The sequence below is a fragment of the Diadema antillarum genome, unplaced genomic scaffold (assembly GCF_040938485.1).
Source record: "Diadema antillarum isolate AM-2024a unplaced genomic scaffold, OU_Dant_1.0 scf00000020, whole genome shotgun sequence".
NCBI classification, from domain to species: domain Eukaryota; kingdom Metazoa; phylum Echinodermata; class Echinoidea; order Diadematoida; family Diadematidae; genus Diadema; species Diadema antillarum.
The window spans coordinates 4,197,583-4,214,098 of record NW_027270909.1 but is presented as its reverse complement, the minus strand read 5'-3'; the positions used below and the strand labels follow the sequence as shown (position 1 = coordinate 4,214,098).

Below are 16,516 nucleotides of genomic sequence, written 5' to 3'. Positions count from 1 at the left end.
TCTCACCATCGATTCTTGATGCTCCCACTCGCTGTCCGCTGCGCTGGACAATTTGGTCACTGGAAATAACATCTTCTCAGCAGTATGCGTGATCAGCCCTATCCATGTTCTCCTTTCTTGATCCTCCCACTTCATTCCTCTCTGAACGCATGTCATACACTCTTCAGTACAAATACAGCTCACTAAGACCACCAGAATTATATTAAATGATGTTTGGCATTTTGGATGTAGAGACTGTCCAGACAGTGTTGAGACGATAAATGTCAGTTGAGTGCCCTCTGAGAAATATGGGCACCTTTGCTACCAGAGTCTTGTCGCCATTCTCTCATTTGTGGCTTGGGGGGGAGTGTCAAATATGTACAGTGGTGGCGGAGGCAAACATCAGCAGAACTAAATGGGAGAGTAATCAGAGAATGGAAGAGAGGTATGATAGAGTTGATGATTACTCCAATTTTCATTCATAAAACTTGCTTTAATAATCTCTTGAACTATCTCTGGTTTGTCCACATGTGGAAATACAAAATCCTTTAAAGGTCTGTGCATCACTGACTGAAAGAGCACATTCATTTTATTTTTTTCCCCAATAGTATAGTGAAGCCTGTTTATAAAGGCCATCAAAGAGTAAGAAAGTGGCTATCTATTAAATGTGAATTCCTCTTTAAAATGGTATGCTCTGTACGTGTTTTCTTGGTATCTCGCAAAAAGTTAAAAGTTAAAAGCCCAATTTTTATCTTTTGTACCATCCCTTTAAAGGGCAGTCCTTAGAGACAGGGTCATTTACATGTAAAAAGAAAGTGTGGGGAACAAATTGAGTGATCTCAACTGATAGTCTATCTGTACCATCCTCAAAGTTAAATGGACTGTACTAATGGACATTCTAAGAAGGGGAGGCTAGCTGGCATACCCCATATTGTCGTACAATGGCATTCTTCATGACACTTTGGCAGATGTGTGCAACAAGACAGCGACACGGGCATACATTCTCCTTTCGACAGTGCAGTGCCTTGACAAATGCTTAAGAATGTTAAAAAAAAAGTGTGTTGGGAAAAGCTAAACAAAACTAAAGCTAAGCATTCTCATTGTGTTTGAGGGTCTGTATGGGATGGCAAAAAGTTCAAAGGCATGTTTGTTTCATGCACCTCAAGTCAGAATCATCACCCACTGCTTTAAATTGGTAATTTTTACAAAACCTTACTATCTACAGAACAGTGTGATCACAGCAGTTGAAAAGGTGATTTTGTTGTCTTGTTTGTACAATAACTGTAATGCTGTTTAGTGGCGGTAAAAATTGCAGTACAAGTATTCTATTTTCACAATTAAAAGACTGAAAAAAAACCCCCCAAACAATCAGAGATCTTTTTAGATATCAGCAGATACTCGTAGTATCAACGCCCACAGTCTTTTAATGATATGTACACGTTTTCCTTTCTCCTGCCATAACCCTGCCACTTCTTACAGCTTGAAAACATTTCACTACTTGAAACCCTCATTTTTCAACTTGACAAGACTAAATTTTATCATGGGTTTGGATTCTATTGTAAGAAATGTTCTGTCTACGTATGTGAAAACTTTACCAGCAAGGTATACTCGTCAAACACAGGAGCCTCGTTATAAAAAAGAGGTCAGATCGATGAATTGCAAAATTTCTGGAGGGGGGGTGGGGGGGGGGGGGGGGAGCCACGATGCCCCCCCCCCCATTCTTTTTAGGGTTGAAGCATGTTCTTACCTTCCATCGGTGGCCGCACTCGTTACAGAAGACGAAGGTAGTCATGGGTTCATCAGCGCTGCGGGTTTGCATCTGTGTTTATGGCATGTCGAGTGTTTGAATGAAGGAAAGAGAGGTATGGAGAGAATGTTAGCAAATCCACAAATCATGTGGAGACATCATTCCATCTTAAATTCAGGTTTGGAGGCACCTGGTGGAGCATATTCATTTCAATTTCCAGGGCTTCAGTAATGTCTTGTTTTATGATAAGATCAAACTCCCTCAACTTGTTAACCCGTTGAGGACGGGCGGATTTTGCTACAACATGCATTTCCCATAGACACTTGCCCAAGTATACTTGTACGTGGGGCTCGTCCTCAAAGGGTTAAGGGTAATATTATTCCCGCCTTTCGACAAAGGTACACAAGTGATCTTCCATTATGATAGAAAGGAAAAATATTTGGTATTCTCTTTACATGTGTATTTCTTAATATCGTTCTACTACATGGCATAGCAATTGCTGTAGCTTTCATGATAAAGTGATGGCACATGTGTTAAACCAAACAATACATAACCTACAAAGAGATTATCTGCTTTTCCTCAAACTTTGCTGTATTCAATGCTTCTACATGTATACTTTGTATTAGCCCCCCATTTACATTCGGGCTTAATTTCCCTATATTAAAAGTATCATTAACCACTGGGAGCAGTGATCTAAAAATTTTTTTTGAGTTATCACATGTGATGCATATGTGTAGGGCAGTTGTATCACAAACATCCTACCATACAAAAAAATTTGCAATAAAGCCTAAAATATAGGAGATGATCACTATTTTTCTTTAATACTTAACCATATCTGTAGATGGTTAAGTCTACAGACAATCTTATTGTAACTATTCTTCACATTCTGCATATTCAACAATACTTGACATTGACTATAATGATTAAATGTTTACATTCGTTGTTTACACATGTATCCCTAACGCACATGTTAGAACTATTTTGAAGTATAAATAGAGATTGGTTTCTGCTTCCTCTGCAAATGGTAAATTATACCTTTAAGGTAGGAATGAAATGTCTGATATTAGGAATTATGGGCTACAACTTTCCCCAGAATTTTCTACAAGGGGATCAAAGGGGTCTGATTGTTCTGGGGGGTGTTTAATCAACATTTGTCAGCACTGACAATTTTAGCAAAATCCTTAGTTTTGATTGGCTGAGAAACTTTGGTCACTGACTGTTACTATGGTGATGAAACACCCCCCCTGGAGTGTGACTGACAGCAAAACAATCACAGCTTGCCTTCAATCCTTCTATTGAGGTCAAACTTGAGGTCAAATACTAAACGTACCTGGTTGTATGTGCAGTTGCTCTTCTTGCACTTGCCGCACTTGAGGAGGTCGGTCTTGGTGCCTTCCGTCTGGGCCAGCTGGTGCTCGTTGATGGCCTCCTTTGTGAAGGTCTTCCTCAGCTCCTTCATCGACTCACTGGCCATCTCCTGCACGATGTCGAGGGGAGGGGGTAGACAGACAGACAGACAGACAGTGAGAGATGAGCAAAATTGAAGCTCAATGGCACAAATCACGACAGAACGTTAAAGCCGAATGCCCACTGTGCAACCTCAGCCTGCGAGCTGGTGCCCGGAAATACATGAAGGCCACGCGACACTTGGTGCCCCAAGTTCCATGGAGATACCTTAAAGCATTTGTGAAATATGGAGAAAGATGTGAAATTTCAACATTTTGACTTGACCTTTGATCTTTGACCTCATGACCCGAAACTCACTCTGGAGAATCTTTATTTGGTAGTACATGTATACACAAAGTTTCAAGAAAATACCTTCAAGCATTGCATGGATATGGGGGAAATACACGTAGTTAAATTTTGAGCATTTGATCTTGAGCATATGCCCTAAAAGTTGACAGGCACAAACTTTGCTCACTCATGATACATGCCAAGTTTCGTAAGGATACCTCAAACAGTTTTTTAGTTACGCTGTCCACAAAATTGATTACGGACGGAAGAACAGACGGACAACTTGAAAACATAATGCCTCCAGCACCACTTCGTGGAGGAGGTATAAAAGAAAAAAAAATGGGTATATATCTAAAATCAGACAAAGTGAGAATTAAAATTGCCCCAGCAGAGTTTGACAAATTAAGAGGCAGAAATTCATATATGTGACCCGCTACAACAAAAGGATCCTAAAGTCGCTGATGGTTGAGCTGAGAAAATCGAGTTTGAAGTCACATCATCAAAATTGGTCACAACAATCGGATATCTGTTTTTGCTACAGTGTATGATGTTGTAGTCTAATGTTCTGTCTATCATCTGCTGAAATTTCGAAGCTAAATGATCAAAGGAAAGGCAAGAAATCAGCGTTTTTCTAGGCCATGATTTTCCGACTTTCAACGTAACAGAAACGTGTCCCAAGATTTGGATTTAGCGCTGCAGCTAGACTCCGCCCCTAGCAACGAGGGAGTGATGTTATTGGTCAGTGCGTGGCATCGGGATTACTGATTGGTCATGCATAGACCAATGGCGCTAAGCTTGAATGAACATCGCGGAGGTCGCTAGGAGCATGCCTTCTATTGTCAATCGGTGAAAACTGTCTCACCTCCCCTTGATCATGATAGCGTCAGAAGGAAAACTTTGAATGCGTTTTTCTCGAAACTCGGATTTCCTCAACTACTTGACATGCGCCAATGAAATCATCTATATCTCCGCAACCGAGTACTTTTATGAGTCGTGTTATATATGAAATTAAAGGAGAAAAGTCAGGGAATAATGTCATGCCATTTTCAGAAAATTTTTCCTCCCCCGACTTTCGGATCCTTTTGTTGTAGTGGGTCACATATTATGCAATCTGCTGATGACAAATATCCGTTACATTTTTAGTTAAAATGCAGTGGAAGGTTATGAAGCTATTTGTGTGGTTTTCTACAGCAGAAGCACTAATTAAGGTCAGCCAGATATTTGCCATTTTCGTGAGGACATCCTGGATCACTATGAAATAACACCCAAGCAGGGATGCACAGAAAACAATAATACATCAAAACATCACTGCAATTAACATTTAGGAAACCTTAGAATGTCTAAGAAAAAAAGCACCCCCCTCCAAAAAAAAATCATGACAAGGAAACCTCCCCCCTCCCTCCCTCCCCCCCCCACCCCCCAAAAAAAAAGAGAGAAAAACAGACGAGGGTGGGAGAGGGAGGGGGATTGATCAAACACTGATATGGCAACAGAGAAGTTTCATGGTAATTTGAGATCACTTTAGTGGAAGTCGAAATAGAAGCGCTAATTGAGAGCCAGACTTGACAGCCTGACTTTTTTGGCCATTTTCATGAGGATATGAGAAGTCACTTTGAAATAACATGCCGTCACAGATGCAAAAAAAAACATCAAAACAAAACAAAACATTCTAATATATCAACATCACATTTACTTTCAACTCTGTTTGTGCCACGTTCACACGCCCAATTTATTCGTATGAATGAAATTAGCTTATTCTGCATTAAAGCCAAGTTTACCATTGGGAGCAGTGATTTAAAACATGTTCCATGCTATCACAATTTGATACATATGTTTGTGCAGGTCAGTTGTGTCAGAAACATCCTACCATATAAAAATTCCGCAATAAAGCCTAAAACTTAAGAACAAACACTGCATTACTATTGTTCTCAATAAGCCATAAATATCTAGATGGTTTATTCTAAAATTTACTATTGATCACTTTAATCAGAAACGCTGAGAATTTTCACATGCCAAAAGTAAGAACATCGTTATTTCAGAAATCTGTGTTTTATCGATGTCCGCTTATATGGAATTCAATACCAGATGATATTTGTAAAATTACCTCTTTTAATGTATTCAAACGTAAACTTACGGAGAATTACATTAAAAATTATCATTCCTAAGTTCTTGACATGCTTGGCTGGCATTACATGTATTCTATCGCATGACTGTAACTCACTACTAGTAATGTAATGGTAGTGTTTCGTGTATCATGCTGTATTGCTTTTTGTTTTGTTCTTGCAACTGTATATTTGTTCATCTCGTTCTTTATAATAACATTTATGAAATAATTTACCCCAATACATTTCTTAAATTGATTATCTGGGTCGGCCAGATTTCAAGCAAACTTTTGATTCCTCGTTGGCTGCTTCCCTTCAGCTTTATGTATTCCAAAGTTCTGTCTTTACTCTGTGTCTGTCATGATTGTTCATCAATGTCTTTCTCTGTTGTTTTTTATGCTGATCAAATAAAATTCAATTCAAATTCAATTCAATTCAATTCAATTTAGCAATTCTTACCGTTGCTTATATACAGATTGTAGAGTCTGTATAGTCGGTGTTAGTGGCTAAAAGACCCATAGAATATCTGTTTGGATGACTCAATAAAGTGAAATACTAAGGCGAATTTGGCATTTCATTTCTAGTCGTATATTCTGCCATTGTTGTTGTGTTCATTTACATTTCAGCAACAGGGGGCGCTAGACCACACTGGTGGTCTACTACATTAAACTGATTAACAATTTTGTTTTTTCATTGGTTGTTTCTATTCCAAACTCACATTTTAGAACTATTTTGAAGCACTAAAGCAGCGTTTTTGGTTTCATCTGCAAATGGCAAGAGTGCCTTTAATTCTCTCCAATTTTGGCTCACCTCTGATGGCATGGTGGCAATTTTCTCTGGGCTAATGCGGCCAAGGAGTACCATCCGACGAAGTCCAGGATTCTTTGGGTCCTGGAGATTGGACACCCTGCTCCTCACACGGTTCTTATACTTCATATCCGTGTTGCAGAACTCAGTGAAGATACGTGTGCATGAGTCAAGGACCATAAAAAGTGTATCATGTCAAAATTTTAGTGTGATTGTGAGTTCCACTATTTTAATGTCTTCTTCTCAATAAATGACATCTATAGATGGGTGTTAACTGAATATTGTAAGTCTTTATCATATGCAATTCAGTTGCTTGTTTTCTTGTGAGGATAATGGTCAGTCAGTTTCAATATTAGAGGGATGATATAGTATTGCTTGAGGTGAGGATTCAGCTTTTGTCGTTTTGCAATATACAATTGTACTTAGAAACCACTCTATGACATGTTAAGGAGCACACAATTCTAAGGGAAACTGAAAATTTATTTCATAAAAAATCTGTTTTGAAATGACTTAGATACCCCAAAACAGAGTAAAGCAAAGCGATCCAAAGAAAAGTTGTGGCCTGTCACACTGTATTAGGATCACTTAACCACATGAAAATGATCAATCTACAGGTGTACCTAGCCATCTTCTCATCTGTATTTTCTTTTGTGCTTCATACCGATCTATTATCTTCATTTTTCATACATGGCAATCAAGACTCACATGAGATTGAAGAGTTGAATGTTGGAAGTATATTTCATCAAGTGCAATGAAATTAGTAATGATTGTATTGTTTTATTTTATTTATTGATAAAGTAAGGACAAACATCTAGATTAATACAAAAGCAGAAGGAGAAAAAAAATGAACACAGTATAAAACAAAAAAACAGGAGAACAAAGATAAAATGAAGAAAAAGGAGGAGGAGGAGGAGGAGAAGAAGAGACAGAAGAAATATCTTCAGAAGACATACGGGATTAGTTTGATCATTTCTAATGCCATTATCTGATGGCATGCAAGTGATGGTGACTATTTAAAAGCAAAGGATATAGTCTTCTATAATTCCGGCAAGCTCATCTGGATCCTGGAGATCTTGGCTGTCCGCTTCATCTGGTACTAAATGAAACCAAAACCCAAAGAGATATATGGATTGAGTGAAAGCAGCGACATTAGTAGAACACATCAGTGAAAGTTTGAGGGAAATCGGACAATCGATGCAAAAGTTATGAATTTTTAAAGTTCTGGTGTTGGAACCGCTGGATGAGAAGACTACTAGAGGCTATGACGTCATATGTGGACAACAATATAAAGAAAGTATACAGGGAATTCCACAAAAATTCATTTTTCACAAAAATTACACATTCCATCAACTTGATACTGACATATATATTCTAAAGGTAGTAATTATTCCCCCTGCTTTCTGAAAGCGGTTTACTAGTCAAGTGCTTTTTAATTATGATAGAAAAGTGAAAGCATGCTGAATTTTCTTTATGTTCGTTTCCTTTAGTAGGACAAGAGAAGACTGATTGAAATGGGTGCCACATGGCATAAAGTCAAAGGCAAAAAGTTCAAGGAGACATATTGTTGACTGTCATCGGAACTGTATTATAACCTGATTTTTGGTCAAATTTTCGATTTTGAGATTTTCAGACATTTTGATAGTGGACGTCCGCCATCCTCTCCCACATCCGACGGTTTGGATGACCGCAAACACAGAGCGAGTGGTTAACAAAACCATCATATATCAGGCACATTGACTTTGCGCATAATATACGACGGTTCAGTGACCACAAGCAATGCGCGCTCGGTAAACAGAACTGTTGTCTGTGTGAAACGACAAGACATCATGCAGCTCGCTTGCGATGTCTCGCAAAACTCCTAATATAATTTGATGAAAACATCACATGTGGGAGTAAGAATTAAAGTCTGACAAGATTATTACAAGAATAATTGAAAATGCCAGACATAAAAGTACAGCAATCATGACTGACAAATGGGTAAACTTCTATTAAAGGGCAAGTCCAAGATAACGCGCACGTTACGTATGGGACATTCAGAGACTTTTATGACCTGAAAAATAGTGTTAATGGCCTGTGATCATATTGAACTTCATCATGGTGATTGATATATCTAGAAGAAGTATAATCATGTAAAAAATGGAGAAAAATGACCTTCACAATTATATTCTAGAAGAGAAAATAAGTGCCGTTACGTATGGGACCAGAAAATTTTTGTTTTTTTGAACATTTTTTTCAACCTCAAAACTCTCTGAAAGTATATCATTCTACAACTTGTAACTCACTGTGATGAAAGTCACAACACTCAAGATTATCACAGGTAAGTTTCATGTCATGAGGCAAAAAGCTCTAATTACAGGTTCTAATTAAAGACAGACATGACGTGTTACGTATGGGACAGTTACGTATGGGACAGTTTGTCCCCCATTCATTTAGTGTGTGAAGAACCATGTTTATGGGTATTTTGCATATTCATTGAAGTAAAATCAGTTGAAACTACTCAAATACTGATCCAGATTGTCAAGGAAACAATATTCCCCAAATATTCATCATCATAATCATATTCAATCATATTTTTATAACCAACCTGGGTATGCATGCCCTTTGTCCCCCATTCGTTTTATAGTGTGTGGAGAACCATGTTTATGGGTATTTTGCAAAATAATTTTGCAAAATACCCATAAACAAATTTTTGCATAATTATTGAGGCAGAATCAGTTGAAATTACTCAAATACTGATCCAGATTGACAAGGGAACAATATTCCCCAGATATTTACCATCATAATCACATTCAATCATATTCTATATTTTTTATGACCAACCTGAGTATGTATGCCCTATTTTTATCAGGATAGTTACTACTGAAAAATTGAATAGTTTAAAGTGTTTACTTCCATTGATGAAGGGCAGTTTGCCATTTAGTTTTAATAAAAAACAACTTGACACAAGAAATATTAAGTTTAATAAATAAGCAATACCTGCTGCGTGGAACCCCAGTGATCGAGTAGACATATGATGTCTGTCTATCAGTCAGGTCATTGATTCGAGTCACACCTCAGTATGTATACCCATGAATTTTGTTGTGGCTACTACTGGAAACTGAATAAGGACAATTTGTGTATCACTTGCAATAAAAAAAATCATTTTACTTTTTTTTCTATTATATATATCACAACCATTCCAAATTGGATCTCCATCACATAAACTTTGAATTCCTCTAGTCTTAGGATTTTATGCTCTAATAAGTAATTCATATAATTGGTTTCCAATCATCTCTTTAAATGTTGAAGACTGAATCCCCATTTCTGCAAAAAACTATACCATCCATTTATTGATGATTTTTCATTGTGTATTTTGCCATTTTCCCCTCCCCCTTTCTGAAAATTGTTCAGTCAAGTTCATGTATTGTTTCAAGTGTCTATAACTCAAAAAGTAGCTACAATGTTGGGATGCTTTCTTCAGGATGATTGACCATTTGTATACTGAGAGACCTTCCCAGCTAGCTACATGCATTCACATGCAATATGTATGAGGATGTCCCATACGTAACGCATTTGTCCCATACGTAACATTATTTCAACGCCTAATAAAAAAAAAATTCTTTTACTTTTATTTCTTTTTTCTCTGGTATTTAATTTCTCTAAAGAATAAATTAGAAGTTTCCAAAAGGGCATTAAAATAACCTTAGCAATTTCAGAAAAAACCTTAAAAAATGACCTCATTTTGTTACGTATGGGACATCTCATGATAGGACACGAGCTAATTTGCATAATCATTTGCATAATCCCTAAATTTTCATACAAGTTAAACTATGTGATGAACTTCTTATGTCCACATATTAATCAAATATCATTTGCTTTCCTTTGAATTAATATGAATTTTTATAAATGTCCCATACGTAACGCTGTGTTTCACATTTATGCAAATGAAGCCCGTGAAATTTGCATAAATTTACATAATATAATTTTTTCCTCCACGGAAATCAAAACTTCAACTCATAAGCTTCAAAATGATACCAAACATGTCAATATTGAGCAAAGATGAAATTTAGCCTTCTGAGGGGACCTTATCTTGGACTTGCCCTAAACATGTTTGCAGTATCTTGAAATATCATTCACAAATATTCTTTAAAAAAAAAAATTGCATACACAATGGTATGGATTACTGCTGAGGAAATATGTATTGCATAGCTATATGTGCGTAGGTTGGAATGGCCTATACCATAAGGCAGAGTTTCTTATGTACAACTTTCTTAAAAACAAACAAACAAACAAACAAAACAAAACAAAACAATTTGTTGTGCAGGGTTTCCAACAAGCACTTGCCTCTGGCTCGTATACTTTTTGATTTGGTGGGTGAAGAAACAGGGGCAAAAATAGTGATAAACATCATTTGGAACCCATTCGAACACAGTAGAAACTTGTGTGGCTGTATGCTTACATGTACTTGCAGACTTCCAAATGATTTTGTGAGTCAGTGGTCAAATTTGCGATAGTGGAGTACTGTACAGAATGGACAAATCAGTGCACGTCACCTTCATATCGGGATCAGAGTCAATATCGAGTCAAAAGTCAGAGTGGCGAATAGCGCCTGACTTGGGAAATAAAAAAACTTCAAAAAGTATACGGCGTATACAGCAATTGTCCTCGTTTTAGCATTACATGTGTAGCACCGTAAATAAAAAAATAACTACTGCTGATCATGCACTCATTAAAACAAAACAGTACACATTTCTGTGAGCAATACATGCAGTGTAGGTACAATGTAGTACAATTGTATGTACACTGTATTTGCATGTCTTATTAAATTTTTATGTACAGTCAGTAGTACTATCACATGGAAGCATCATGCATTAAAAAAATAAAAAGTACACTGTAATCTGACTGTAAGATGCTTTGAACAATGCTAACTTTTTGGTCCTGCAATATTTTTTTCATTGTCAGATTTTTTTTTTTTTCACACTTGTTCTCAAGAATTCTTCATAACCACAAAATAATGCATCTGGCAAGCCATGATAAGCAACTTTTCAAACATTAAAAAAAATTCAAATTCCTACTAGCTTATCGAACACCATTGTAGCTAGCTTCACACTCCATTTTCAACAACTTGTAGTGTGAAAACAATGCATTTATGGTGTAATGTCAGCACGACCTCACTGAAATTAAATGTTGTGACTCTTACTGCTACGGTTGTGTACGTCTATCCTTTGTTCAGGTTTGAACGTGGTCCAAGGATTGCTTCATTAGTAGAGATGCATTGTAATGGTTCACTCAAGATTCACTTACTAGAGACTTTGAGGGCATTGGCCAGCATTAGTTTGCATTTGTCCCGCACAACGTCGTTGGTCGGAGAAGAAAACGAGGTCGAGGAGGAGGACGAAGACTGCCTGCTCATAGACTTTGAGCTGTCGCCCTCGCCCCGGCTGGGGTCTTGCGACGACGATCCCGAGTCGCCGTTGGAGGACTTCTCCTTGGATGAAGATTTGTTGTTTGAGGGCGTACCTCCACCACCTGTTCGGCAATGACAGTATCAATGATCACATCAGTTTGTACAAGTGTACAATGTAATGCCTGTTGTGCTGCTGGTACTCGTATGGCTAATACCGTATGTCCCCCAAAAATTACAACGGGACTCTCCACAATGATAACTTTAAAAATAGTGAATCAATCCAAATACAATTTCAGGGCATGAAACTATAACTTCTTACCCACATCTTGCAGAAAACCCAATCCGATTTGCTTCAGTGGTCAAAGAGAAATGGCGATTTTTGAAGAGCATGTCAGGAATCCCTTCCCTCCAAGTTCTGCCCATTGTGTTCACAAATTATGCTGTTCCAAAAGCATCCAAGTGCTAAGCTCAGAAGAATCAGACCCATGACATGCTTTACAATGATTCACATAAATCTCTGTGACCACTTGACCAAATTGAATGGGGTTTTCTGCAAAATATAGCTGTTACGGATGTTATATTTTAGGACCCTGAAATAGCATGTGGACAGGTTATTCATGTTGAAAGTTATCAAGCAAATATCTGATTGTATTTTTTTTTTTTTTTTGGGGGGGGGGGGCATACTGTACAGAGTTCAAGAGCTGTCTCAAACATCTATTCTGCGAACAAGAGAGAACCTCAAGTACCACATCATGTAGAATCACCAACCAGTAAAAGCACTTGGAGAGCACAGACCTCTGTCAAGCAGCCCTTTTCCACCCATGCACTCATGTTGAAAACTGCACAATTTCGCAATGAAGAAGCCTTAACGTCATCAGCTTCCAGCTGCGCGGCGCCTCGCCCAAGCTGAGCATGCACTTTGAGCATGTACACAGATTACACGCAGCTTAACTCCCAAGTTCATTGACCAGATCTGCCAAAAGAAAAAAAAATCCTTCAAAAATTCATATAAAATTCCCTGATCACAATCAACCTTTTGCACTGACAAAAACATAACCTCCTTGGCAGAGGAAATAAACTAGAAGAACCAGATTCCTGCCTGCCTGCCTGCTCTAAGCACATGTACGATACAACTGAATACTTTTTCAGCCACTTCCTTTCACATGCACACCATGTTCTACAACGCCGAGTACTGTGTGGGACATTCTGCAAATGTTATGGCAAACAGTATTTCTGCTAGGCATACAGCGCCAGACTGGGCAAAAGCTAATCAATATTGTATGTTTGATGATAGGTAATGATTATAGCAATGCACTTGCTAACATTCTCAGCCAACACACCCACCACCCCCCCCCCCCCAAAAAAAAAAAAAAATCTGAAGTACAATCTAATATTGATCATGACTTTTGGTACATGTACGTGTACGTGTGTAGACAACGCCAATATAGTGTGGCTGCATCTACCACAGGACGCTGCTCTCAGTTAGTAATGCTTTTCCCAGAGCAGTTGACCATTATCATAATTATAGGGAGCTTTAGATTATTGCAACGCGGACGTTCAGAGGAAAAAACCTGTTCTGTGCATGCTCAAGCTTGCTATTAAATGAAAATTAATCTCTCCTCGTCTGAGTTTTCACTACGTGTTCTGGGCCATTTTTACATCCCATCAATTCACAGCACAGAAAGTAACTTGAGACATTGATCATATCGAGGTGCCATTTTATTCTTCATACATCACGTCTTCACGTAATCTACAGCTACTTTGCAACATGACGCAGGGAGAGAAAAGAATGGCCAACACAATCGTCATCCAAACATCCGCACCACAAATCTATATATCTTACACTGTGTCTGCCACCTCACCACTTGAACATCTCTACTAGAGAAGGAAATTAGAGGTAGAATACATACAAGTATACTTTGATGTACTTAGTAGTCTGTGCCACGGACAAATTGACAATGAATGCACAGAACTCTGGCTTATTTGTGACACTTACATGTATACATGTAGACTCAGTAGCTGAAGGAGACATGGGTGACCCAAATGAAATGATTTTCATTTGGCAACAGTCTACTCCAGTAGCCCAAGATTCTTAGGCTGTCTGTATTCTTACACAGATTCACCGAGATAAGTGATAATGCCAGGGATTCTCAAATATTTCCTAGCCTGGCTAGCCTTTTCACTCCATGGTACAAATGTATCTCCACATTACCGGGTCTTTATGAGGTCAGCTTACTCTCCCCGTGTACTGGATTCTCCTGTTCCTATAGTGTATATGGACAACATACATCCACGGCAAAGACTATGTGCACACAGACCGCATGCAGAAGAGAGGATGCATCTCCATGGTTACCTTGTGGAGGGAGGAGTTTCTTCCAGCCCTTGATGAGAAGTTTAGCAAGGTTGATGACCTCCTCCTTGTCACTCTGCTTCCGCAGATTGTTGACTGCCATCCCAATGCGGGTTTTCTGGGGTGGGGTAGACGAAAACAAGCATAATGTCCTTCATTAATGAAATCCTGTTTGCTGATTGGTTTATACAGCATCATGTGACCAAACAACATTGTTATGTCGAAGACAAGATGACTGTGATGTCATATTCATAGTGTAATGCATGGTAGTGTATATTACAACTATGTCATACGTACATGTATTTGTGGTACATGTACAATCACTGACAGCACTACCGACATCGGTCTCACAAAACACTGTATAATCGGAACATCTACTGTGTTTAAGCAGTACAATCTTCTGTGCTGCAATATGTAAACAAAACAGAGCTTGGAGAAAATATTTGTAATTGAAGACGTCTTATCATTTCATTTTAAAAGATGTGCAATTTGCCTTAAGCTAAGATTTTAACATACAGCGGTATACATGGAAACAGTAACAATGTATTGACAACTACTTTTTCGTGAAATAAAAATTGCAATACTACTGTTCAAGACCTTAAAAGCTCAACAGCGTTGACAAAAACAACTAAAGACAGTCTTGAAATATCAACTGTCCTAATTTAATATTGATTCATATTGTTTATCAAAACATGACAAAAGATAAGCAAGTGGAACCTCTATTGACAGTCTCCAAGATTAAATAATCCATTGGACAAAACTATACTTTGTACGCACATCCCCTTTGAAACTTTCAAGCTGCAATGTGTTTACAGTTTTATTATCACAACCTTATGTCCGCCAGCTGCGATATCCACACTACTTCGCAACAGCAACTGCTAATTTCACATGAAAATGACACTCTGTTGGCTTCCCTTCTCCTTCAAGCAAATACATGTATGTTGATACTTGTACAACATTAAAAGGATAATCAATGACGTGTACATGCGGTAAACAAACCTGCAGTACGTCAAGTGTGATGGGAAGGGTCTTCAGCCGTTTCAACAAGTCGAGGGCATCGTCAGTCTCCTGAGTAAGTGAAAATTGAACAATTTCGTATTAAGTCAAAAGAAAACAAAATTCTACACGCGATAATAACTGATCAGTTCAAGATAAAGTGCCAACTAGACATTACTCTTCTTCACAAGCAATATTGCCCATGTCATCAATGCAAAAGAAAACTACACCTGCAATTTTATGTTTAGTATGGTCACCCACATCCGGTAGAAAATTCTACATGGTATTTAGCCGTATAGCGAAAGGCTTATAACTGTTTTCTAGATGAATGAAACTGTCCCTGTCGCATCGCGAATAGGCACCCTGTCACAAACAAAGATAATTAATGTTACTGTACATGTAGACCTTCCTTCAGTTCTAAAATCACTGAATATGCCCTCTTATTAAAAATTCCTCTCCTCCCAACTTTCACATATGATTGCAAGCCACTAAACTATACATACAAACTGTAGCCAGTCACTTAAAAAAAAAAAAGAAAAAAAGAGAGACAGGGCTGTACCAGGGTGGTGCACAACAACAAAGGCCAAAGTCAAAGTGAACACAAAGGTCAACGTGAACATGGCGATCGCGTTGAGTTATGATACTCGACATTATTTTTATCACCTCAAACTCAGTAGAGAAAATCTTCATTAATTAGACTTCATTTCTATGTTATCGATATTGAGATGCACAACTCACAATTCAGTGGATCACTGAATTAGACTCTAACTCGTTAAGACTCTACACTAACGTTACAGTTCTAACCTTAACTTAAGCCACCATGCTAGCCAAGTGCTTTGCTAGTACCAATGAGTACCTTACACAAAATACTACGTATGGGGCAACATTGTCGGCATGTACAAGAATTTCGCCTTACCGTGCCTTTGGCAACCATTTTATCTATTTGCTTGCCGATGGAAATAACATCTTTCTCACAAGACGACATTTCGTTTAAGTTTCTTGGGTCTCTAGATCCTTTTTTACGAACTTTCTGCAGAAAACTTCGGAGAAGTTCGCGATTTTCCCTCGAAACTCGACAAACACTCGATCCACTCAGGCGGTAGTTAGCGAGACGAAGGGGACGAACGCCTATTTTTCACGTGGGAACAGATTGCAAGCCTCGAAGGCCTCGTCGACGTCTGTTTACTGGATGCGTGCATTTTGATTGTACATGTATACACTCTGTTAAATGCGGTATGCCTATCCAACGAACTCTTCATTTCTATTTGTGCATTAACTACTCGTTGAATCAATGTATAATTGTTCGGAATTTGATTTATATTTTTTTGGTAAGATTTGTAAGATTTTATTAACTCTAACCCCTCTCGGGGTATGAGAGTACAAACATATTTACAATGAATACAAAAATATAAGTG

At 38.1% G+C, this 16,516-nt stretch overlaps 1 protein-coding gene across 1 annotated transcript; it reads right to left on the bottom strand.

Annotated features, from left to right (window-relative positions):
* Nucleotides 1-292: 292 nt before the first annotated feature.
* LOC139729112 (transcription elongation factor S-II-like) lies at nt 293-16,181 on the bottom strand. Its single transcript, XM_071640041.1, has 9 exons — nt 16,018-16,181; nt 15,105-15,173; nt 14,109-14,223; nt 11,653-11,877; nt 7,400-7,465; nt 6,373-6,527; nt 3,057-3,203; nt 1,727-1,798; nt 293-390 (listed from the first exon to the last, which is right to left on the bottom strand). The coding sequence occupies exons 1-9, from the start codon at nt 16,084-16,086 to the stop codon at nt 382-384; spliced, it is 927 nt and encodes a 308-aa protein (XP_071496142.1). The 5' UTR covers nt 16,087-16,181; the 3' UTR covers nt 293-381.
* Nucleotides 16,182-16,516: the final 335 nt, after the last annotated feature.